Source organism: Schistocerca americana, chromosome 4 (genome assembly GCF_021461395.2).
Source record: "Schistocerca americana isolate TAMUIC-IGC-003095 chromosome 4, iqSchAmer2.1, whole genome shotgun sequence".
Lineage (NCBI taxonomy): Eukaryota > Metazoa > Arthropoda > Insecta > Orthoptera > Acrididae > Schistocerca > Schistocerca americana.
The window spans coordinates 802,594,025-802,621,266 of record NC_060122.1 but is presented as its reverse complement, the minus strand read 5'-3'; the positions used below and the strand labels follow the sequence as shown (position 1 = coordinate 802,621,266).

Below are 27,242 nucleotides of genomic sequence, written 5' to 3'. Positions count from 1 at the left end.
CTCTGATAATTTTTCTCCGTTCCATCCTTTCTGCACCACGTAGCGTCAAGGTCATCCAAACGTGTGTCGAATACCCAAACCGGATTTCCGACTTTCACATTTGCTTTGGTATTAGTAACATTGGTACGGAAAGAAACATAAATGAACGCTTGACAGAAACTGGGAGCCGCCGACATCACTTTGTTTTTTTTTTTTTTTTTTTGTTTGTTTTGCACATAATTAGGTCAGCTCATCGGTCAGTATTAGTCCATTGTGTGTTTTCCATCCCTACAATATTTAGTTCACATGTTACAACTACACTACTGGCCATTAAAATTGCTACACCAAGAAGAAATGCAGATGATAAACGGGTATTCATTGGACAAGTACATTATATTAGAACTGACATGTGATTACATTTTCACACAATTTGGGTGCATGGATCCTGAGAAATTCGTACCCAGAACAACCATCTCTGGCCGTAATAACGGCCTTGATACGCCTGGGCATTGAGTCTAACAGAGCTTGGATGGCGTGTACAGGTACAGCTGCCCATGCAGCTTCAAAACGATACCACAGTTCAGCAAGTGTAGTGACTGGCGTATTGTGACGAGCCAGTTGCTCGGCCACCATTGACCAGACGTTTTCAATTGGTGAGAGATCTGGAGAATGAGCTGGCCAGGGCAGCAGTCGAACAATTTCTGTATCCACAAAGGCCCGTACAGGACCTGCAACTATCCTGCTGAAATGTAGGGTTTCGTAGGGATCGTATGAAGAGTAGAGCCACGGGACGTAACACATCTGAAATGTAACGTCCACTGTTCCAAGTGCTGTCAATGCGAGCAAGAGCTGACCGAGACGCGTAACAAATGGCACCTCATACCATCACGCCGGGTGATACGACAGTATGGCGAAGACGAATACACGCTTCCAATGTGCGTTCACCGCGATGTCGCCAAACACGGATGCGACCAACATGATACTGTAAACAGAACCTGGATTCATCCGAAAAAATGACGTTTTGTCATTCGTGCACCCAGGTTCGTCGTCGAGTACACCATCGGCAGGCGCTCCTGTCTGGGAAGCAGCGTCAAGGGTAACCGCAGCCATGGTCTCCGAGCTGGTAGTCCATGCTGCTGCAAACGTCGTCGAACTGTTCGTGCAGACGGTTGTTGTCTTGCAAACGCCCCCATCTGTTGACCCAGGGATCGAGACGTGGCTGCACGATTCGTTACAGCCATGCGGATAAGATGCCTGTCATCTCGACTGCTAGTGATACGAGGCCGTTGGGATCCAGCACGGCGTTCCGTATTACCCTCCTAAGCCCACCGATTCCATATTCTGCTAACAGTCATCGGATCTCGACCAACGAGAGAAGCAATGTCGCGATACGATAAACCGCAATCGCGATTGGCTACAATCCGATCTTTATCAAAGTTGGAAACGTGATGGTACGCATTTGTCCTCCTTACACGAGGCATCACAACAATGTTTCACAGGCAACGCCGGTCAACTGCTGTTTGTGTATGAGAAATCGTTTGGAAACTTTCATCATGTCAACACGTTGTAGGTGTCGCCACCGGCGCCAACCTTGAGTGAATGCTCTGGAAAGCTAATCATTGGCATATCACAGCACCTTCTTCCTGTCGGCTAAATTTGACGTCTGTAGCACGTCATCTTCGTGGTGTAGCAATTTTAATGGCCAGTAGTGTATATTGCACGTAAGAACCATGAGGATAAGATACGAGAAATTGGAGCTCATACGGAGGCATGCAGATAGTCGTCTCTACCTCGGCCTGTTTGCGAGTGGAACAGGAAAGAAATGCTAGTAGTGGTACTGGGAACCGTCTGCCACGCACCGTAATGTGGCTTGCGGTGTATCTATGTAGATGTAGATATCACTACCTGCTGCTGTTTTATGGGGGTGGGGACTAATGTCCTGTGTTGCGAGCTTGGCTGCGCGCACTTGCCCGGCTCGGAGCCGCCCTGAGCAGAGCCCTCGGTGCGTCTGTCGCAGAGGCGGAGGATGCTGAAGGAGCGCGAGGTGTCGGCGGCGGCGCTCGAGGCGAGCTGCTGCGCCGGCTGCGGCGCCCGCATCTGCGACCGCTACTTCCTGCTGGCCGCCGACCGCCAGTGGCACTCCGCGTGCCTGCGCTGCTGCGACTGCAAGCTGCCGCTCGCCTCCGAGCTCACCTGCTTCTCGCGCGACGGCAACATCTACTGCAAGGAGGACTACTACAGGTAAGCGCGACACTACCCGGACACCTGTCAGTGGACAATAACACCGTGTGTCCACTCTTCTCCTTCACAAAGGCTGGGGACACTTTCAGAGAAGTCTTCGAGCGTCTGTGGATTTATTGCAGCCTTTTCTTTCTCATGCGTTGAAGCCATAAGAGTGTTTTTCTTTAGTACTATAAGGGGGACCACACTGTAGGAGCGAAAAATTTCCTCATACACCAACACTGCCTCCCTGTGCGCCACCGTCGGCACTACATACGGGACAGGTAACGTCCTCCAGGAATTCGCCAGACCAGAAACTCTCCATCAGAACAGCACAGGGTGTAGCTTCTTTTGTCTCTGCAAATCACTCGTTTCCAATCATCCATTTTCCAGTGGCGTCACTCTTTACTTTGTAGATCGCTTTTTAAAATTTCTTTATTTATTGCGGCGTTTCGCTACTGCCATCATCAGGTATCAAAAAGCTTAAAACTTATGAAACAAGGGTCTATTTCAGCATTAAAAAATATGCCTAACCACTAATATTGACAGAGAACATTCTTTTATAAGTTCTGAGCTTTTTGATAGCTGATGATGCCAGTGGCTGGAACGTTGTAGTACACACATCAAGAAAAAATTTGCATCACGTGGGTTCCAAGAGTTCCAGAACCTGTACAGAAATTTGGAATAGAGATCAACATAAACTTTTCCGCCCTTTCTATTGCTCATGAAAACCACGCATTCCATGCAGCGAGACCTTCACAGCTGGTGGTCCAGATCTCTAATACCCAGTCGCACGTCCTCTTGCATTGATGCATGCCGGTATTCGTCGTGGCATACTATCCACAAGTTCATCAAGGCACTGTTGGTCCAGATTGTTCCACTCCTCAACAGTGATCCGGCGTAGATCCCCCAGAGTGGTTGGTGGGTTTCGTCGTCCATAAATAGCCCTTTTCAATCCATCACAGGCATCTTCGATAGAGTTCACGTCTGGAGAACATGCTGGCCACTCTAGTCGAACGATGTCTTTATCCTGGAGGAAGTCATTCACAAGATGTGCACGATGGGGGAGCGAATTGTCGTTCATGAAGACTAATGCCTCGCCAATATGCTGCCCATGTGGTTGCACTATCGGTCGGAGGACGGCATCCACGTATCATACAGCCGTTACGGTGCCTTCTATCCATGACCACCAGCGGCGAACGTCGGTCCCACATAATGTCACCCCAAAACAGCAGGGAACCTCCACCTTGCTGCACTCGCTGGACAGTGTGTCTAAGGCGTTCAGCCTAACCGGGTTGCCTCCAAACACGTCTCCAACATTGTCTGGTTGAAGGCATATCGACACTCATCGGTGAAGAGAACGTGATGCCAATCCTGAGAGGGATGTTGTTGGGCCCATCTGTACCGCGCTGCATGGTGTCATGGTTGCAAAGATGGACCTCGCCATGGACGACGGGAGTGAAGTTGCGCATCATGCAGCCTACTGCGTACAATTTGAGTCGTAACACGATGTCTTGTGGCTGTACGAAAAGCTTTACTGAACATGGTGGCGTTGCTGTCAGGGTTCCTCCGAGCCATGATCCGTAGGTAGTGGTCATCCACTGCGGCAGTAGCCCTTGGGCGGCCTGAGCGAGGCATGTCATCGACAGTTCCTGTCTCTCTGTATCTTCTCCATGTCCGAACCCCACCGCTTTGGTTCACTCTGAGCTGCCTGGACACTTCCCTTATTGAGAACCCTTCCTCATATAGTAACAATGCGGACGCGATCTAACCGCGGTATTGACCGTCTAGGCATGGTTGAACTACAGACAACACGAGCCATGTACCTCCTTCCTGTTGGAATGACTGGAACAGATCGGCTGTCGGGTCCCCTCCGTCTAATAGGCGCTGCTCATGCATGATTGTTTACATCTTTGGGCGGGTTTTGTGACATCGCTGAACAGTGTCTGTGATACAACGTCTACAGTCAAAGTCTGTCTTCAGGAGTTCTGGGAACCGCGGTGATGCAAAACATTTCTGATGTTGAAACGTCCCCTTTGAACAATTTATATATGAGACTGTGCTTATACTGACACACAATGTTTTGTTAGCGCAACGCAATCTGACTTTCAAAATTCCCTACAAAAGAATGGCCCTGACTAACATTAAACTATACCTTTCACAAATCACTTACCTCACTAAAATCTTCGCTGCTCAAGCTACTGCAATACAGCGAGCGCCACTACTGCCAGCTAAATAAAAGATTCAAACTACTGAAGGCACTAACTACTGATAGGGATAGTTAGCAAATGAAAGATATTAATAGAGAACAAACAATGTATTTACCTTAATATCATCACATATAAATATAGCAGTTCATGACAAATTACAAATCTCCGCCATCTCTCTCCCCACATCCACCACTGCTGGCGGCTCACCTCCAACTGCGCAACGCTACGCGCTGTTCACAGCCAGCTGCCTAACACTACAATGGCGAGTATTACAACAATGCAAAGCAGCCACAGACTGCACACAGCACAGCCAGCGATTTTCATATTGAGCGCTACGTAACGTTGCCAATAAGAAAACATAAACAGCCTACTTACATAGAGAAAACATAAACAGCCTACTTACATAGAGAAAACATAAACAGCTTACTTACAATGTGTGTGACTAAAGCAATTATAACAAGCAATCTGGACAGCTCTATTAAGAGAATATTCACAATGATTGCGGACCGATACAGGAAATTCATTTCCTATATTTGTAAGCTGCTCTGTACACCACCTCAAGCGGTACCGAGAACTGACTACAGAAAAATGCGGCCCAAGAGGAGCAGTTCGCCCATTGTACCCCGTTCTTTGGAAACTCCCTCCTCACAGTTATTGTCTTAGCTGGACTGCCGTAAGCGCTTTGGAATCACCGAGAGATACCTTCTCCTTATTTCATGTGACTTCTTGCAACCACTCTCCACAATAGTCAACAGCCACTGCCCGTCAGCACATCAAGTGTGCCTGCTCTTGTTGCAGCTGCGGGTGTGCCTTCGCGTTTGCACATCACTAATAGTGAACTTGGGTAGTTTTCGAGGTGTTGAGATTTGTCTGACGGATTTGTTTCTCGGCTGGCATCCAGTGCCTCGTCCACGATCGAACTCCCTCAGCTCTTCTGATCGACCCATTCTGCTGCTACTGCTTTCCTACTAACGACACATCACTCCCCACCCCCTCACGTGACTTCTAGTGGTAAATTCCACATTACGTACAAGGTTCATAATGCTTTTCATGAGATAGTGTAAAACTGGCCTAGAAAATATTTCATGTACAGTACGTTACGTAGGCAACCCAGCTTACATCATCCACATCCCAGGCACAGACTAAGTAAGTCGTGTTGCCTATCTTTAGGCGCATAAATTAATTTACTGTCACACCACCGCATCCATCTACATTTATATCTGCACTCTGTAAGCCCTCGTATTGTTTATGATGAAGAGTAGATACTGCAGTTGTTGTGATCGTCAACAAGAAGACCAGTTTCATGCAGCTGTCCAGGTTAGTCTATCCTTTGTGAACCATCTCTACGAAAGTTTCGCAACCCATATGCACTTGCACCTGACTAACGTAGACAAGCTTTGTGCTTCCTTTCAGTTTTTGCTCCCTGCACTTCCCTCCATTGCTAAATTGTCTATTCCTCAGATCTCAACATACACCGAAAAGTCTTTCCCTGATTACATAAATTGGTAACTCAGGCTAGAAGTAAGATACAAATATGAAAGTGGTGTCTAATTGTTTACAAAAACTTCCTCCGACCGTAATGGGGATGAATGATGATGGTGAAGACAACACGACAATACCCAGTCATCTAGAGGCAGGAAAAATCCATGACACCGCCGGGAATCGAACCCGGGACTCCGTGCGCGGGAAACGAGAACGCTACCGCAAGACCACGAAATTCGGACAAGGACAAAATGGAGCGAAAGGCTATTTACAACCTGTACAGAAACCAGACGGCGGTTGTAAGGGTCGAGAGGCATGAAAGGGAAGCAGTATTTGAGAAGGGAGCGAGACAGGGCTGTGGCCTATTCCCGGTGTTATTCAATCGGTACGTTGCTCAAGCAGTAAATGAAACCAAAGGAAAATTTGGAGTAGCAATTAAAGTTCAGGGAGAAGAATATTTTAACTATGTCAGAGACAGAAAAGGGCTTGGAAAAGCAGCTTAAAAGGAAGATATAACACGAACATCAAGAGAAGCAAAACAAGGACAATAGAATGTAGTGAATTAAATCAGGTGATACTGAGGGAATTAGGTTAGGCAAACGAGACACTTAAAGTAGTAGATGTGTTTTGCTATTTGAGCATGAAAATAACTGATGATGGTCGAAGTAGAGAGGATCTAGGACTGGCAATGGCAAGAATAACGTTTCTCAAGAAGATTGCTGTATCGCTCAAACAAGACACAGCCAGGGCAAGAGCACCACACGCGCAAAGATGCGAGCTGGTGCCAGCACCATAGAGACTCGCCGCTTGCGTGAGATCCACCAGCGCCACGGGCGGCGCTGACGATGAAGATATCGACTTCGCCTCGGCCAATTGATGGCCGAGCACACTCAGCCAATGACCCGACGACAACGGACAGAAGCCTACTCGGGAGAGAGAAAAGCAGTTCTCGCCCACTTGCTTATAGATCATCGTCCAGGGCTGACAGACAGGGAATGACGTTCAGTGAACTCTTACAGGGGAACCACCCCATCACACCCCCCTCAGATTTAGTTATAAGTTGGCACAGTGGATAGGCCTTGAAAAACTGAACACAGATCAATAGAGAAAACAGGAAGAAGTTGTGTGGAACTATGAAAAAAATTAGCAACATATACAAACTGAGTAGTCCACGTGCAGGCTCAGGAGCGCCGTGGTCCCGTGGTTAGCGTGAGCACCTACGGGACGAGAGGTCCTTGGTTCAAGTCTACCCTCAAGTGAAAAGTTTAATTTTTTGTTTTCAGACAATCATCGAACTTCAGGCACTCACACATAATCAACTTCGCTCTCCAAAATTCCAGGACATGTTCAGATTTACTTGGACATATGCAGGGTTTGACGGTCTACACACGGAAAAAATTGAAAACGTTAAAAACGTGTTTTGACAGGGCACAGTGAAAACTGTGTGACTTTGAAACTGTTGCATTCATTTGTTACAGTTTATGTGACAAACTCTTATGTTTTCATCACTTTTTTGGGAGTGATTATCACATCCACAAGAAAACCTAAATCGAGCGAGGTAGAAGAATCTTTTTACCCATTCGCCAAGTGTACAAGTTAGGTGGGTCGAGAACATATTCCTGTCATGTGAAGCACATGCCGTCACCAGTGTCGTATAGAATATATCAGACGTGTTTTCCTGTGGAGGAATCGGTTGACCTATGACCTTGCGATCAAATGTTTTCGGTTCCCCTTGGAGAGGTACGTCGTTTCGTCTACTATTCGCGCGGTTTTGCAGTGCGGTCGCAAAACACAGACACTAAACTTATTACAGTGAACAGAGACGTCAATGAACGAACGGACAGATCATAACTTTGCGAAAATAAAGAAATTAAAATTTTAACTCGAGGGAAGATTTGAACCAACGACCTCTTGTTCCGCAGGTGCTCACGCTAACCGCGGGACCACGGCGCTCCAGACCTGGCATTGTCCTTGATGTAGCCTATGATACACATGCACTACTCAGTTTGTATATTTTCTTATTTTTTTCATTGTTCCACACAACTTCTTCCTGTTTTCTCTATTGATCTGTGTTCAGTTTTTCAAGGCCTATCCACTGTGCCAACTTATAACTAAATCTGAGGGGGTGCGATGGGTAGGTTCCCTTGTTAGGAGTGAAGAGACAGTTGCAAATTGCATTTGCTATGTAATATGAAGTTCACATATTTGCACTTAGACATTGAGGACCCTTTTGTATTCTATTACAAACAGTGTTGTAGACGTAATTATTCAACTAATCACGAAGCTAAGTAAACTTTTTTAACTCATTTGTGTGACTTTGTTACTAATTTATTGGAGTGTTATAGAACCTTCGTTCTCCCCTCCTGTTACCTGGACCCTGTGACATACTTGTGTAATAATGGGATGGAGAAAACGGCTTACCAGTGTACTGGACCAGAAGCCGTTTCACGAACTCGCAAACTCGGCCTCCACGGCAGTAGCGACCAGGCCTTTACAAAAAAGAGAAATATGTTACATCGGATACAGATTTAGCTGTTATGAAGTCTTTTCTTTAAGTATTTGTTTGTAACGTAGCCATGTATGGGAGTGAAAAATGGACGATTAACAATTTAGACAACAAGAGAATAGAAGCTTCTGAAATGTGGTGCTATAGAAGAATCCTGAAGATTCGATGGGTAGAACACGTAACTAATGAGGAGGTACTGAACAGAATTGGGGAGAAAAGAAATTTGTGACACAGCTTGGCCAGAAGAAGGGCGTCCGCAGCTCGTGGTCGTGCGGTAGCATTCTCACGTCCCGCTCCCGGGTTCCCGAGTTCGATTCCCGGCGGGGTCAGGGATTTTCTCTGCCTCGTGATGACTGGGTGTTGTGTGATGTCCTTAGGTTAGTTAGGTTTAAGTAGTTCTAAGTTCTAGGGGACTGATGACCATAGATGTTAAGTCCCATAGTGCTCAGAGCCATTTGCACCATTTTTTGAAGAAGGGGTCGTTTGGTAGGGCACATTCTGAGCCATCAAGGATCGCCAATATTCCAGTGTAGACTTTCGAAACTCGTCTACAGGGAGTCCTTGTATGACTGTATACAGTTGACGGCCTACTACATCTTGTAAAACTACAATTTCCAGTTCAAATTTTTAACAGGTTTCACCTTGAATTTTATACACCTGGCTGATACAGTCTGACTTGTAAAAATCAGATAATGACATTGTAGGGTCTTCCCAAGAGCAAAGAGGTTATTTTCTGTAAAGCATTTCGAACTAACACAACTGAATATTACGAGTACTCGATGCCTAAAGATGGACCGAAAGTGTAATGTATTTTCGCTTATAGTGTTGGTTCGTGCCGATCAAATGTACTCCGCATCTATTGAAAAGCAGTTACTAAATAGTGAGCTATGGTGGACCTAAATACGTTCACTCCAGTATCAAAATGGTTCAAATGGCTCTGAGCACTATGGGACTTCAGTCCCCTAGAACTTAGAACTACTTAAAGCTAACTAACCTTAGGACATCACAGACATCCATACCCGAGGCAAGATTCGAACCTGCGACCGTAGTGGTCGCGCGGTTCCAGACTGAAGCGCCTAGAACCGCTCGGCCACCCCGGGCGGCCACTTCAGTATCCATCTCAGGTATTGATCGCTGAAAAATCTTGCGAGAGACAGCAAGTGCGTTCATAATAACTGCCTCCCTTTCGTGCATATATGAATTCCAGTTCCTCTAAGTCTAGCGCCGTCTTGCAATACTTATCTTGCCCTTTTCTAGCTTGATAATCTGCGAACCACGGATGAAGGGCAACAGGAAGATGCCATATTCCTGGATTTCCGAAAAGCGTTTGATACGATGGTCCACTGCTGGCTGTTAACGAAGGTACGAGCATGCGGAATACGTTCCCAGATATATAAGTGGTTCGAACACTTCTTCAGTAGTAGGACCCAGTACGTTGTCCTCGGTCGTGACTGTTCATCAAAACAAGTGTGCCGTCAGGAGTGCCCCAGGGAAATGTGATAGAACCGTTATTATTCTACATATACATAAATGATCTTGCAGCTACGATGGACAGCTGTCTGAGGTTGTTTGCTGATGATGCCGTGGTTTTCCGAAAGATGTCGTCGTTGAGTGTCTGTAGGAGGATTCAAGATGACTTAGACAAAATTTCTAGTTGGTGTGCCAGTGGCAATTCGCTCAAAATGTAGGAAAATGGAGATTCATCGAGATTAGTAGGAAAAACTGTTCTGTAACTTTCGAACACAGCATTAGTAGGTTGAAACTTGACACAGTCACCTCGATTATGTATCTAGATGTAACATTGCGAAGCGTTATGAAATGTAACGAGGATGTAAGGTTTGTAACAGGAAGGGAGAATTTTAGGAAAGTGTTGCGAATAGATTTAGTAGCAACAAACTGACAAATTTAAACGTCTTGCATGATGCGGCTGTGTTTTACGTATGTCATTGTTTGTGACCATATCTTCTGAATTATTTGTGGTACAATGACATATTTTTTCTCTTACACTCAGTAGAATGTGTGAACTCTGTTTGCAAAATACGTCACGTACATAGTTAGTAGTAAAGAAGTAATAAATTTAAACGTCATGGTTCATGTGCCAGTTTTACTGCATTATCAACGAAAATATGGTAAGCTATGAACTTTTTTCGATTTATAATTTATGGTGGTCATCAGCATGAAAATGTTTCGTAAAGATTTGAAATTATGTATAAAGTTTATTGCAAGTGTCTTAGTGTTCCCATTCTAAAATATTGGATGACTGAACTACAGGTATACGCGCGTCTTAGGCTACACTTCTTTCTTACCCTCCACCCGCACCCATCTGATACGTAGATGGCTCGTACCTCCACAGAGATAATTTCAAGACAGTAAATTATATGTGTACCAAGTTTGGTTGAAATCGGTGTTGTGGTTTAAGAGGACATATGGAACTCACATACATACGTCTATCCATTTCTCTTATGTATGGGTATTCTAAAGAGAATACCTGCGGCAAAGAAACACTTTGGAATATATAAATATAGACATAGCTAAAAATTTCCACGACGTAAGTGCCACTTTACAGAAATTTTACATTTGCATAGTCATTAAGGTGTTAGTAAGAGTTCATTTGAGGCGGTACATTTGCTGCGAGAAACCTTTACGTAACCAGATACATTCCATTTATTTTTTTATGCTGGCAGTTGCATTTGCAACATGTAACTAACTTTACTTTAAAGGAAAATTACAGTTAACATTTACTTGTAGACATGAAGACGATCTATATTCGCTGAAACAAAAAAATATAATAAAGATTATGATCTAGACTATGCGATCCAGACAACACACATTTGAATTACCTGTTTCATTAAATGATTACTATTTTGAGATCACTGTGATTCCTTCCGACTCGAACAGGTATCACAATAGATTCATCTGTAGTGGCAAGTCAAAATTAATAGAATGAATCAGAAAAGCCTACAGCGAAACAAGTCGTCAATGTCTCTACCATTTTAGACGGATCACAGTCTCACCGAACACTTTCTGCTGAAGCAGTTTCAGTTGGACAAGTCTTGGGTAAGCAAGAGGCTGCAGGTCTGTTACAGAAACCATCTCAGAATTCCTACGAAATGTTTTCCGCGTCCACGGATAAATAAATGTGTATGACCTGACTTCAATTTGAAACGCGCGACTGTCGAATGCGAACGCGATGTCTTGACGATTGAGATACCTTGTGCCACGTTGGTAGGAGGCCTTTGGGACTTCGACCAGTCATTTGTACTGAGGGAGTCACGGCTGGCTCACCTACTCTGGATGTGGGGGCACCAACGTAAACGGAATAGCTGCCAGATGGTAGTCTCAGCGTAAGATACTTGCCTTTGTATTGTTTCGGTGATAAGAGTCTATCCCGTTATAAGCCTAACGGAGAATATATTCCACTTAGAAGTGCACACTGGCCGCTTCAGAACACCGTAGATCAGGCCGGGCCACAGCGTGCCAAACCTCACGCATGTCGAGTGTGCGGGCTGCGTGTGGCCGGTCTCGGCTGTGACCTGTCATTCTCGGAAGTAGCCGGTACAGGGCGACATTTCATTAAGTATTGCGCTGTGGCATTTTTCGGTCCGCACAGCCCTCTTCATTTCGGCAGAATCGTGGTATCAGTGCCGCTTCCCCATCGCTACTCTCTCGTTGAATGAAGAATGTTCACAGACCCAATGGCTGTTCGCACAAAAAGAGGCAGTCTAGCGATCAGTCGCCACAAGCCTTTAAAAATGAATGGAAGTGACAGAAAATAGGAGTGAAAGTTCTCGACGTAAGCGATGGGTACTCCAAATTTGCTACAGAACGATGGTATGTACCATACAGAAAGAATTTAAGATTTAGCTGACAATGAAAGAGCAAAAAATTACAACGATCAGCAGACGGAATTCCTTGTTCGGTGTATCAGGCAACACTTTGAGCTAAATTTGCAGTCACGGAGCACGAGAAGAAATTGGTAGTATGAATAGTAAAATGTCTGGGATCACACAAATTATTCCACTGTCAGTTGCAGCTGTTTTATATGCTGATAAAATAGCTCCATATTTAGCAATTATCTACAACCACTCGCTCACAGAAAGATCCGAACCAACCGCGCGACTGCTACGGTCGCAGGTTCAAATCCTGCCTCGGGCATGGATGTGTGTGATGTCCTTAGGTTAGTTAGGTTTAAGTAGTTCTAAGTTCTAGGGGACTGATGACCACAGATGTTAAGTCCCATAGTGCTCAGAGCTATTTGAACCATTTGAAAGATCCGTACCTGACGACTGGAAAATTGCTCAAGTCACACCAATACCCAGAATGAGAAGTAGGGGTTATCCGCTGAATTAGAGGCCTATATCCTAACGTCGGTTTGCAGCAGAGTTTTTTAACATATACTGTATTCGAACATTATGAAGTACCTCGAAGAAAACGATTTATTGACACATAGTCAGCAGGGTTTCAGAAAATATCGTTCTTGTGAAACACAACTAGCACTTTATACTCATGAAGTAATAAGTCCTATCGACAGGGGATGTCAATTTGATTCCATATTTTTAGATTTCCAGAATGCTTTCGACACCGTTCCTCACAAGCGTCTTCTAACTAAACTGCGTGCTTACGGAGAATCGCCTCAGTTGTGTGACTGGATTCGTGATTTCCTGTGAGAAAGGTCACAGTTCGTAGTAATGGGCGGAAAGCTATCGACTAAAACAGAAGTAATATCCGGCGTTACCCAAGGAAGCGTTATAGGCCCTCTATTGTTCCTGATCTATATTAACGACATAGGAGACAATCTGAGTAGCTGTCTTAGCTTGTTTGCAGATGGTGCTGTCATTTACCGTCTTGTAAAGTCATCAGATGATCAAAACGACTTGCAAAATGAATTAGATAAGATATCTGTATGGTGCGAAAAGTGGCAATTAACTCTGAATAAAGAAAAGTGTGAAGTTATTCACATGAGTACTAAATGAAATCAGCTAAATTTCGATTACGCGATAAGTCACACAAATCTGAAGGCTGTAAATTCAAGTAAATACTTAGGGATTACAATTTCAAATAACCAAAATTAGAACGATCACATAGATAATATTGTGATTAGAGCAAACCAAAGACTGCGATTCATTGGCAGAACACTTAGAAGGTGCAACAGGTCTGCAAAAGAGACTGCTTACACCACGCTTGTCCGCCCTATTCTGGAGTATTGCTGTGCGGTGTGGGATCCGCCTCAGGTGGGACTGACGGATGACATCGAAAAAGTACAAAGAAGGGCAGCTCGTTTTGTATTATCGCGAAATAGGGGAGATCGTGTCACAGACATGATACGTGAATTGAAGTGGCAATCATTAAAACAAAGGCGTTTTTCGTTGCGACGGGATCTTCTCATGAAATTTCAATCACCAGTTTTCTCCTCCGATTGCGAAAACATTCTGTTGCCACCCACCTACATAGGGAGAAATGATCATCACCATCAAATACGAGAAATGAGGGCTCGCAAAGAAAAATTTAAGTACTCATTTTTCCCGTGTGCCGTTCGAGAGTGGAACGGTAGAGAGACTCCTTGAAGGTGATTCATTGAACCCTCGGCCAGGCACTTTATTGTGAATAGCAGAGTAATCACGCAGATGTAGATGTAGAATTCAACGGAGAGTATGGAGACTTTGCCACAAAGTACGTTGCTTAAATCAAGAGGCGTGCCAGGAACGATTTTTCGATTTAAAATTCGTTACTGTTGAAATTAGGAAGGAAAAAGGAGTGCAGGAACAAAAATTAAAACGTCTGGAATGGACTGCAGACCTTGTACTTTAAGTGGACGTGATTGCACGCTGCCCACGGTAAGACACTACGAAGTCAGTTGGAAGCGTCCCTGTGTATGTCCGGATGTAACTGATTGTCCTGCGAAGTAATTCCCGCTTTAGCAACATATACTTTTACGTAAAAACTTTCCAGGACTACTGCTTTGCTCTCCTCAGGCAGAGTTTCCACGTCTTCGTAATGAGGTTGTAAAAGCACTACAATATTTCTATCAACATGTGTGTATGTGTGAAAGACCTTTTTCGATTATGAAACTAAGTAAGCCACAATTACGTAGCAACCCGAGTGCGAAAATCTGCGAAATTGCTTGTTTCGGTCCGTATAGCGGCAGTTTGTACCAGATAGAAAATATAGTACCTGTATCTACATCTACATGGATACTCTGCAAATCACACTTAAGTGCCTGGCAGAGAGTTCATCGAACCGCCTTCACAATAATTCTCTATTATTCCATTGTCAAAGAACGGACGGGTAAAACGGACGCCTCTATCTTTCCGTGTCAGTTCTTATTTCCCTTACTTTATTATGATCATCATTTTTTCCTGTGTACGTCGGCGTGAACAACAAAGAAAGGAGAAAGTTGATGATTGAAATTTCGTAAAAGGAGCCTTCCACAACGAAAAATGCCTGTGTTTTAATGATGTCCACTCCAAATCCTGTGTATGTCAATCACAATCTCTCCCCTATTTCTCGATAATATAAAACGTGCTGCTCTTCTTTGAACTGTCTCGGTGTACTCCGTTAATCCTATCTGCAAAAGATCCTACACCGCTCGGCAGTACTCCAAAAGAAGACACACAAGCGCAATGTAGGCAGCCTCTTTAGTAGATATGCCATAAACGTGCAGTCCTTAGTACGCCTTCCCCATAACATTTTCTGTGTGTTCTTTCCTATTTTCTATTTGTTATTTTAATTCCTAGGTATTTAGTTGAATTTAAGGATTTTAGACCTGACTGATTGACCGTATAGCCAAAGTTTAACGGATTCCCTGTAGCACTGATGTGGACGGCCTCATACATTTCATTATTTATGGTCATTGCCAACTGCCGGCCGCTGTGACCGAGCAGTTCTAGGCGCTTCAGTCTGAAACCGCCCAACCGCTACGGTCGCAAGTTCGAATCCTGCCTCGGGCATGGATGTGTAATATGTCGTTAGGTTAGTTAGGTTTAAGTCGTTCTCAGTTCTAGGGGACTGATGACCTCTGATGTTAAGATTTTTTCGTTGCCAACTTTCGCACTATACAGACATCTTTTCTAAATGGTTTTGCAATTTGTTTTGATCTTCTGATGACTTTACCAGATGATAAATGAAAGCATCATCTGCAAACAATCTAAGACAGCTGCTCAGATTGTCTCCTAAATCGGTTGTATAGACAAGGAACACCAGAGGTCCTATAACACTACCTCGGGAACGCCATAAACGACTTCCGCTTTACTCGGTCTCTTTCCGTCAATTACTACGAACTTTGATGTATCTGACAGGAAATTACGAATCCATTCACATATCTGAAAGGATATTCCACAAGGACGCAATTTCACTACAAGCCGCTCCTGACGTACGATCTCAAAACCCTTCCGGAAACCTAGAAACACGGAATCAATTTGAAATCCCTTGTCGACAGCACTCAACACCCTGAATGAGTAAAGAGACAGTTGTCTTTCATAAGAATAATGTTTTCTACACCTTTGTTGATGTTGTGTCAATAGACTGTTCTCTTCGAGGTAATTCGTAATTTTCAAAGACAATGTACTTTCCAAAATCCTGCTGCATATCGATATTAATGACATGGCCTGTAATTTAGTGGATTACTCCTATTGCCTTTCTTGAATACTGATGTGACCTGAGCATCTTTCCACTCTTTGGGTACGCATTTTTCGTCCAGCGAGCGGTTGTGTATGATTGTTAAGTATGGAGCTATTGCATCAGCATAGTCTGAAAGGAACCTAATTGGTATAAAGCTTGAACCGGAAAACTTGGTTTTATTAAATGATTTAACTTGCTTCACTACACCGAGGATATCTACTTCTAAGTTGTTCATGGTGGCAACTGTTCTTGATTCAAATTCTGGAATATTTACTTCATCTTCGTTGGTGAAGGAATTTTGGAAGGCTGTGTTTAGAAACTCTGCTTTAGCACTACTGTCATCGGTAGTATTTCTATTGCTATCACGCAGAGAAGTTGTGCCACTAGCACACTTTACATACAACAAGAATCTCTTTGGATTTTTGTGTCAGGTTTCTATGCGGAAAGTGTTATAAGCATCGATCGCTAATCTTGGAGGTTTTGCGTTCGTTTATAAATGGCATGTTTTTCCGCTATTTCTGCAACAGTATTCTGACCCTTTTGTGTACCGAGGCGGATCAGCTCACTTCTTTGTTGATTTATTTGGTATATGTATCTCACTTGCTGTCGACAATATTTCTTTGAATTATGGTCATATCTGGTCTACACTCACATTGTTAATTTGGAGGGAGTGGAGATTTTCTCTCAGGAAGGCGTCAAGCGAATTTTTATCTGTTTTATGAATAGATATGTTTTTCGTTTATTTTTGGAGAATTTGCGAGTTACGGTATTCAGTCTCGCTGCGACAATTCTATGTTCACTAATCCGTGTATCCGTTTTAATGCTCGTTATTAGCTGACGATTATTTGTTCCTAAGTTGTCAAGTGTGCTTTTACAACCGTTTACTACTCGAGTGGGCTCATGAGCTAATTGCTCGAAATAATTGTCAGAGAATGCGTGTACAACAATTTCGGATGATGTTTTATGCGCACCTCCGGATTTAAACATGTATTTTCGCAAACATATCGGGGGTAAATTGAAGTCACCATCAACTATAATTGTATGAGTCGGGTACGTGTTTGAAATTAGACTCAAGTTCTTTTTTTAATCGTTCAGCAATTGTATCATCTGATTCGAGAGGTCGGTAAGAGGATCCATTTAATACTTTATTCCGGTTGCGAAGAATGACCTTTACCCACATTAACTCACAGGAACTATCTACCTCAATAACGACACAAGCTGAATTACTTCTAACAGCAACAAACTCGCCACAGTCGACTATATTTGACCTATCATTTCTGAACGACCACCAAACATAATTAAGTAATACTGCAAATTTGATTTGTTTCTGGTCGGTGTTGTTGCGAAATGTGAAACGTAAAACCAAGCCGTACGCAGTGCGACTGCACTCCCTTTTAAATGCGGCGCATTCACAGTTTTTCTCTCTTCTCCCTCCTCTCAGGCCGCGTGGCCTGCGCGAGGGGGGGGGGGGGGGGGGAAATGAGCAGAGACTGTGTATTATATGGCAATTGTGTCAGCACACGGCTCGCTACCCGAATTCTTGACCGCCCCTGTTGTAAAAGGTCTCTAGCCATCTTGTTTATGTTGAAGACGTCGATGATCTTGAAGTGACCAGGAAAAATGGAATCTAAACTTTGACCACATTGGCGTTGTTGGTGGCGAGAAATAAGCTGAGCTGAGATTCTATAAGAATTGGTTTGATGATGATGATATTTGGTTTGTGGGTCACTCGGCTGCGTGGTTATCAGCGCCCGTACAAATCCCTGGACTTTCCACTGTCCACTCTCGTCACTTTCCCGAGTGATGATGAAATGATGGAAACAGTACAAACAGCCAGTCCCCGGGCCGAGATAATACTCTAGCCAGCAGGGAATCGATCCCGGGGATTGAAAATTAACTGAGTCTTCATTAAAACTGGTAGTTTATACTTCTGAAATTGTCAAACAAAATGTGAAATTGCGGGAACATGCAGTATTTTGTAACGAAATTCAACTCTGATACACCAAACTCATTTTATTTCTCTTCTGTCATGTACTTTTTCACTCAATATGACTATTAACGCATCCAAAATTCGAGGCTAAGTAAAAACTGATATGGAAACTTCAATAAAGAAGCTTGGAAATGATCCGGCTCTAAAGATATTATTTGAAGTTTAATTAGATAAATATGATATCTTTTTAACGAATTGAATTTTCTCATTTTAGGACTATTGAAGGGCGATCTGTTTTAATTGTTAAAACCACTCAGAGGCCAATACCACATAAAAAATTCTTTATTTAGACGACCGGTTTCAATAGTCATTGATCTGAAGATGACAGCAATGATTGTTGAAACCGATCATCTTAAATAAATAAATTTTTATGCGATCTTGGCTTTTGAATGGTTTTTAATTATTTAATGAAGTGCACTTACTACACAAATATTTTGAGGTGTTCTCACTTATTCATAAATCAGTTCATTCTTATTCCCACACTGTTGGAATAAAGACTACAGTGTCATCGGCAACTGACTGGGCTCTTCTGTTAGGAACAGCTGTGTTCTAGCAGTGACCATTCTTAGTCTCGACGACTCTCTCAAGTTTCGGCAGACTGATCAGTTTCACCATTGTCCACAACTGCTACAAGAGCATCAGATTCAGAATCACTTTCATCGCGAAAGTCACTTACGTCACTTTCACGACTGAATTCTACTAGCAGCGCTTCGCGTGTAGCATCTTACATTAGTAAAATATCACTGCTGATTGCCATTTTCACATAAATGAACTTCACTCTCACCGACAGAACAGTTACACAATGTGTTCTCCACGGTCACAGTGACCCTATAAAAAGTATTTCTGTCGAATTAATTAAACAACAATGTCTCACATTTCGAACGTCCCTCTTCTACTGGGTCTCACTCAGTGCCGGATGTCCATTGGTGGTAGCGGGCTGCTTGTGTGCAGTGGTGGATGCACAGTAGCAAACATACACTACTGGCTATTAAAATAGCTACACCAAGAAGAAATGCAGATGATAAACTGGTGTTCATTGGACAAATAAATTATACTAGAACTGACATGTGATTACATTTTCACACAATTTGGGTGTATAGATCCTGAGAAATCAGTACCCAGAAGAACCACCTCTGGCTGTAATAACGGCCTTGATGTGCCTAGGCATTGAGTCAAACAGAGCTTGGATGCCGAGAGCAGGCACAGCTGCCCATGCAGCTTCAACACGATGCCACAGTTCACCAAGAGTAGTGACTGGAGTATTGTGACGAGCCAGTTGCTCGGTCACTATTGACCAGACGTTTTCAGTTGCTGGGAGACGTGGAGAATGTGCTGGCCAGGGCAGCAGTCGAACATTTTCTGTATCCAGGAAGGCCCGTACAGGACGTGCAACATGCCGTCGTGCATTATCCTGCTGAAATGTAGGGTTTCACAGGGGTCGAATGATGCGTACTGCCACGGATCGTAACACATCTGAAATGTAACGTCCACTGTTCAAAGTGCCGTCAATGCGAACAAGAGGTGACCGAGACGTGTAACCAATGGCACCCCATACCATCACGCCGGGTGATACGCCAGTATGGCTATGACGAATGCACGCTTCCAATGTGCGTTCACCGCGATATCGCCAAACACGGATGCGACCATCATGATGCTGTAAACAGAACCTGGATTCATCCGAAAAAATGACGCTTTGCCATTCTTACACCCAGGTTCATCGTCGAGTACACCATCGCAGCCGCTCCTGTCTGTGATGCAGCGTCAAGGGTAACCGCAGCCATGGTCTCCGAGCTGATAGTCCATGCTGCTGCAAACTTCGTCGAACTGCTCGTGCAGATGGTTGTTGTCTTGCAAACTTCCCCATCTGCTGACTCAGGGATCGCGACGTGGCTGCACGATCCGTTACAGCCATACGGATAAGAGGCCTGTCATCTCGACTGCTAGTGATACGAGGCCGTTGGGATCCAGCACGGCGTTCCGTATTACCCTCATGAACCCACCGATTCGATATTCTGCTAACAGTCATTGGATCTCGACCAACGCGAGCAGCAATGTCGCGATACGTTAAACCGCAATCGCGATAGGCTACGATCCGACCTTTATCAAATTCGGAAACGTGATGGTACGCATTTCTCCTCTTTACACAAGGGATCACAACAACGTTTCACCAGGCAACGCCGATCAACTGCTGTTGGTGTATGAGAAATCGGTTGGATACTTACCTCATGTCAGCACGTTGTAGTAGGTTTCGCCACCTGCGCCAACCTTTTGTAAATGCTCTGAAAAGCTAATCATTTGCATGTCACAAAATCTTCCTCCTGTCGGTTAAATATCGCGTCTGTAGCACATCATCTTCGTGGTGTAGCAATTTTAATTGTCAGTAGTGTAGAACTCCAGGGCCAGATGACTCTCTTGTACACTTCTATGGTTGAAAGTATCATCCAAATATTCTCTCCAATTGGAGCAGATAAATCTCGTAATACCAGAATTAAGATAGGTGAACATTGGTCTGAGTCATGTTCCCCGCTAAAACGATTACCGTGTTCTGTGACGAATCACAGGAACAGCTCCCGGATTGAAAACAATCTGGTTAGTAAGACAAATACTTTGTGGAAGTCAGTTTCGTCCTTCTTTAGATTTCGGATAACTATCTGACTAAGAGATGAAAACAAAGCAAGATACAAAGTTTTTATCTCAGACATAGATAGTATGTTTTCTTTCGAATGTGGGGCTGATAGGGGGAAATGTTTTGCATTTATTTTATTTTTTAAGAGTATTTCACGAACAGTGACGCAACTTGTATACCATAGCCGGGCCGCGTGTGCCCTGAGCACCGTGACCGTGGGGACGTGTTTTGAGACAGGCGCAAAAAAATAAAAAAAATCGGAAGGGCAAAGCCCAAGGGGAAGAAAAAGGCCGTAGCCGTAAATGAAAAACAGTTAAAGAAGAAGAGGAAGAAAAGAAGAAGAAGGAGAAGAATTGAATGGTTCTGAGGAGAATAGGCATAGTTATACGAAAAAATTATACAAAACAAGTCATGAGGAGATCCGGGTTGGACTGTTTTGAGTAACAGCTCCGTCATACCTACCTTTTCTTGGTACAGACACGCTTGCTTTTGGTTTTTGGCTGGTAAACAGAGCCACTCCCGTTGTGCCAAATGTGTCAACGCATTGATAATATGAACTTACATTTTGTATTTGTGATTCGATTGTTAAGGCTTTGTATTATTCAGTAATTAAACAATGGGAAACGACTCGCGATATTGTTGCAGGCAGTGCGGCTTTCGACTGTGTGCTGTTCCAGTTTTGGGTTGTATCAAACGAAAAATACTCTGGTGTCGAAAATTAAAGCCGTCCGGTGTGGACTAGCGGTTCTAGGCGCTTCAGTCTGGAACCGCGCGACCGACAGGAAGACGATGCTGTGATATGCAAATTATTAGCTTTTCAGAGCATTCACACAAGGTTGGCGCCGGTGGTGGCACCTACAACGTTCTGACATAAGGGCAGTTTCCAACCGATTTCTTATACACAAACAGCAGTTGATTGGCGTTGCCTGGTGAAACGTTGTTGTGATGCCTCGTGTAAGGAGGAGAAATGCGTACCATCAGGTTTCCGACGTTGATAAATGTCGGATTGTAGCCTATCGAGATTGCGGTTTATCATATCGCGACATTGCTGCTCGCGTTGGTCGAGATCCAATGATTGTTAGCAGGGTATGCAATCGGTGGGTTCAGGAGGATAATACGGAACGCCGTGCTGGATCCCAACGGCCTCGTATTACTAGCAGTCGAGATGACAGGCTTCGTATCCGCTTGGCTGTAACGGATCGTGCAGCCACCTCTCGATCCCTGAGTCAACAGGTGGGGACGTCTGCAAGACAACAACCATCTACACTAACAGTTCGACGACGTTTGCAGCAGCATGGACTATCAGCTCGGAGACCCTTGGCTGCGGTTACCCTTGGCGCTGCATCACAGACAGGCGCTCGCCTGCGATGGTGTACTCAACGACGAACCTGGGTGCACGAATGGCAAAACGTCATTTTTTCGGATGTATCCAGGTTCTGTTTACAGCATCCTGATGGTCGCATCCGTGTTTGGCAACATCGCGGTGAATGCACATTGCAAGCGTGTATTCGTCATCGCCATACTGGCGTATCACCCGGCGTGATGGTATGGGGTGCCATTGGTTACACGTCTCGGTCACCTCTTGTTCGCATTGACGGCACTTTGAACAGTGGACACATTTCGGATGTGTTACGACGCGAAGCTCTACCCTTCATTCGATCCCTGCGAAACTCTACATTTCAGCAGGATAATGCACGACGGCATGTTGCACGTCCTGTACGGGCCTTTCTGGATACAGAAAATGTTCGACTGCTGCCCTGGCCAGCACAGTCTCCAGATCACTCACCAATTGAAAACGTCTGGGCAACGGTGGCCGAGCAACTGGCTCGTCACAATACACCAGTCACTACTCTTGATGAACTGTGGTATCGTGTTGAAGCTGCACGGGCAGCTGTACCTGTACACGCCATCCAAGCTCTGTTAGACTCAATGCCCAGGCGTATCAAGAACGTTATTACGGCCAGAGGTGGTTGTCCTGGGTACTGATTTCTCAGGGTCTATGCACCCAAATTGGGTGAAAAAGTAACCACATGTCAGTTCTAGTATAATATATTTGTCCAATGATTACCCATTTATCATCTGCATTGCATTACCAGTAGTGTAAAAATATGTTACGTAAAGGGTGGCGGATGGAGGCGGCGAAGTATGCCCGGGGCACCATTTACACTTGGTACGTCATTGTCTGCAGAACTGAAACAATACAGGCCTACGAAATAAAAATGGGATAGCTGAAATCGACGGGAAGTACTGTATGTGAGACGATTATGACACATGACTCGGGCAGTACTTTCGAGAACAGCTGAGCTCTTTCTGAATCGCTGTCGCAGGAAGAGGCTTTGCCACGTAACAGGAAACTCCGCGGCAGACGTCAAAGGCTCTTGTGCAACCGGCGAACTGTGAGCGAGACGCAAAGCGGCTTTGCCCGCCTTCAGCCCGCGGGAATACGCAGCGAGGCAGGCATGCCGGAGGACGGCGGCAGCAGAAGTACAGCACGTGTGTCGCCGGTATCCCCGCCGGCGGGCAGCTCCGCTTTGTTTCTGACGTCTGTCCCTCAGACTTCCGGGAAGGCCACGAGGAGGCGCACGTGAGCTCCTTCCGACGACCGTCGTCGATATAAGCGGCTAGAAAAACAAAGGAGAACGAAACACCGAACAACACAGGTTATGCCTCTGTGAAACGAAAGGCATTTCGGAAGCAATATTCACAAAACGGCAGTGACATAATCGTCATGATCATCATTACTTATCTGACATCCCATGCTAGCTAAAGAAGTCGTCTCGATTCTACGACCCTTTGTGATCTTTTGCTAAATTCACAGTCGTTTAATGAACAAAGTAAGAGCATATGGACTATCAGACCAATTGTGTGATTGGATTGAAGAGTTCCTAGATAACACAACGCAGCATGTCGTTTTCAATCCAGAGAAGTCTTCCGAAGTAAGAGCGATTTCAGGTGTGCCGCAGGGGAGCGTCGTTGGACCGTTGCTATTCACAATATACATACATATATGACCTTGTGGATAACATCGGAAGTTCACTGAGGCTTTTTGCGGATGGTGCTGTGCTATATCGAGAGGTTGTAACAATGGAAAATTATACTGAAATGCAGGAGGATCTGCAACGAATTGACGCATGGTGCAGGGAATGGCAATTGAATCTCAATGTAGACAAGTGTAATGTGCTGCGAATACACAGAAAGGAAGATCCTTTATCATTTAGCTACAATATAGCAGGTCAGCAACTGGAAGCAGTTAGTAATATCTCAAAGTAGGCATTAGGAGTGATTTAAAATGGAATGATCATTTAAAGTTCATCGTCGGTAAGGCGGATGCCAGACTGAGATTCACTGGAAGAATCCTAAGCATATGCAATCCGAAAACAAAGAAAGTAGGTTACAGTACACTTGTTCGCCCACCGCTTGAATACTGCTTTCCGGTGTGGGATCCGTACCAGATAGGGTTCATAGAAGAGATAGAGAAGATCCAACGGAGAGCAGCGGGCTTCGTTACAGGACCATTTAATAATCGCGAAAGCTTTACGCAGATGATAGATAAACTCCAGTGGAACACTCTGCAAGAGAGACGCTCAGTAGCTCGGTACGGGCTTTTGTTGAAGTGTCGAGAACATACCTTCACCGAGGACTCAAGCAGTATATTGCTCCCTCCTACGTATATCTCGCGAAGAGACTATGAGGACAAAAAGAGAGATTAGAGCCCACACAGAGGAATACCGACAATCTCTTTCCACGAACAATACGAGATTGGAATAGAAGAGAGAACCGATAGAGGTACTCAAAGTACCCTCCGCCACACACCGTCAGGTGGCTTGCGGAGTATGGATGTAGGTGTAGATGTAGAATTCAGTCATGAAATTTAAATGATTAGATTGACAAAATAAAATTACGTAATAGATTTTGTGTTTGTTTGCAAGTATATGTCTGTCTGCAGTCCTGGTACACGATTAAATATTTTTACTTATTTATTAAGTTTTATTCGTCTAAGCATAATCTCATAACGATACAGGATTTGTGGAGGTAACGCAGTGCCAATCTGTAAGCCAAAGTATAACACAAAGCATATATACCATGCCTTAAGATGATAGGAAAGGTAGACTATGTGTAGAGGACAGATGGTCGGCCAAGGCCCTTGATTAAGGGACCATCACGGTAGTTGGTTTAGCGATCTAGGGAAACCAAGGAAAAATGAAATCAGGATAGCCACGCAGAGCAGCTCCATTCTTCCACATATGAGGTCAGTGTTCTAACAACTCCACTGCCTCAGTCTGAAATTCTGTGTTATATACTGAAGCAGCAAAGAAACTGGTACAGGCATGCGTATTCAAATACAGAGATATGTAAACAGGCAGAACATGGAGCTGCGGTCGGAAATAGGACAAAAAGTGTCTGGGGCAGTTGTTAGATCGGTTACTGCTGCTATAATGGCAGTGAGCTTGAAGGTAATGATATAGTCGGCGCACGAGCGACGGGACACAGCATCTCCGAGATAGTGATGTAGGGTGTAGGGGGTGGAGGAAGATGTTCCCGTTTGGCCATTTCGCGAATGTACCGTGAATATCAGGAATCCGGTAAAACATCAAATCTCCAACATCGCTGCGGCCGTAAAAAGATCCTGCAAGAACGGATCCAACGACGACTGAAGAGAAGGCCCACTCGTGTACCTTTGATGACCGCACGATACAAAACTTTACGCCTCGCCCGGGGCCATTCAACACCGAAATTGAACTGTGGTTGACTGGGAACAGGTTACCTTTTCGTACGAGTCTCGTTTCAAATTGTACCGAGCGGACTGACGTTTACGGGTATGTATAAAACCTCGTGAATCCATGGATCCTGCATGTAAGCAGGGGACTGTTCAAGCTGGTGGAGGCTCTTTAATTGTGTGGGGAGTGTGCAGTTGGAGTGATGTGGGACCCCTGATACGTCTAGATACAACTCTTGACAGCTGACACTACATAAGCGTCTTGCCTGATCACCTGCATCCATTCATGTCCATTGAGCATTCCGAAGGACTTGGGCAATTCCAGCAGGACAATGCGACACCTCCACACTTCCAGAAGTGCTACAGAGTGGCTCCAGGAACACTCTTGCGAGTTTAAACACTTCCGCTGACCACCAAACTCCACAGACACGAACATTATTGAGCATATCTGGGATGCCTTGCAACGTGCTGTTCAGATCTCCACCCGTTCGTACTCTTACGGATTTATGGACAGTCCTGCAGGAATCATGGTGTCAGTTGCCTCCAGCACTACTTCAGACATTAGTCGAGTCCATTCCAGGTTGTGTTGCGGCACTTGTGCGTGCTCTCGGGGGCCCTACACGATATTAAGCAGGTGTATCAGTTTCTTTGACTCTTCTGTGGATTGTTTCTTCGTTTACGCACAAATTGTTTCAGGCAACTTGCAATATAAAAAATAATTTTCCTCTTCACTGCCCCCATACTCAGGACAAACCCCGTTAGCGGGTATGTGTGGAGGGAACTAGGCGGTTTTTTAGGTCAGAGAGTCCCGGGAAACTACAGAAAGAGTTTCAGTCTAAAAGGTTGCAGGACAAACACAGTAAGGTAGACTTAGAAACAAAAGGTATTGTAAAGGTTGTCGTAGCTGTGTTGGAAAAGAACCAGACCTCTACACACTAATAGAAAGCACTGAACGTCAAATTGTTATAGGTACGGAAAGCTGGGTAAAGCTGGAAATATCTGCAGCTGAAGTTTTTACAAAGTACCTAACCGTGTTAGGAAAGGATAGATTAAATACTGCTGGTGACTGAGTATTTATTACTGTCAGAAGTGGTTTACCTTGCAGTGAAATTTAAATAGACAGTTCCTTTGAGTTAGTATGGATAGAGGCTATACTTGACAACCGGAATAAATCAATAATTGATTTCTTGTATCGACTTCCGACCCAGATGATACAGTTACTGAACAGTTCAAAGACAACTTAAGTCTTATTTGAAGTATGTACTGTACTCATACAATCATAGTTGGTGATGACTTCAATCTACCTTCGATATGTTGGCAAAAATATATGTTTAAAGTCGGTGATAAGCACAAAATGTCGTCCACAATCGTTCTGATTGCTTTCTCAGGAAATTATTTTGAGCAACTAATTCTGGAGCCCACTCGAAGTGTAAATGGTTCCGAAAACCAACTTGACCTCTTTGCAACAAACAGCCCTAAGGAAATAGGGGACATCACCATGGATACAGGGATTATGACTACAAAGTTGTTGTAGCGAGACTAAATACCATAACATTAAAAACCGCCAAATGTGAATGCAAAATACATCTGTTTAAAAAAGCTGCTAAAAATTCGCTTGCGCCTTGCGAAGAGACTGCTTCACTCCTTCCAGCCTGACTATGTAAGTGTAGATCAGACGTGATTTAAATTGAAAGAAATAGTGTTGACAGCAGTTGATAGATATACACCAAACAAAGTGACACGACGTAATGCTGATCGCCCGTGGTACACGAAACTGCTCAGAACACCGTTGCAGAGGAAACGGAAAAACGTGCCAAATTTCAAAGAACACAAAATCATCAAAATTGTCAAAGCTTTACAGAAGCTCGAAACTTGACGCGAACTTCAGTGCGAGA

At 44.3% G+C, this 27,242-nt stretch overlaps 1 protein-coding gene across 1 annotated transcript in view; it reads left to right on the top strand.

The window, feature by feature from the left end:
• LOC124613814 (LIM/homeobox protein Lhx2-like) overlaps positions 1 to 27,242 on the top strand; it is a 352,891-nt gene that overhangs the window by 53,329 nt on the left and 272,320 nt on the right. The window contains exon 2 of the mRNA XM_047142536.1: positions 1,997 to 2,220. Coding sequence (XP_046998492.1) covers positions 2,006 to 2,220 — 215 coding nt within the window. The 5' untranslated portion in view covers positions 1,997 to 2,005. The remainder of the gene's footprint in view (positions 1 to 1,996; positions 2,221 to 27,242) is intronic.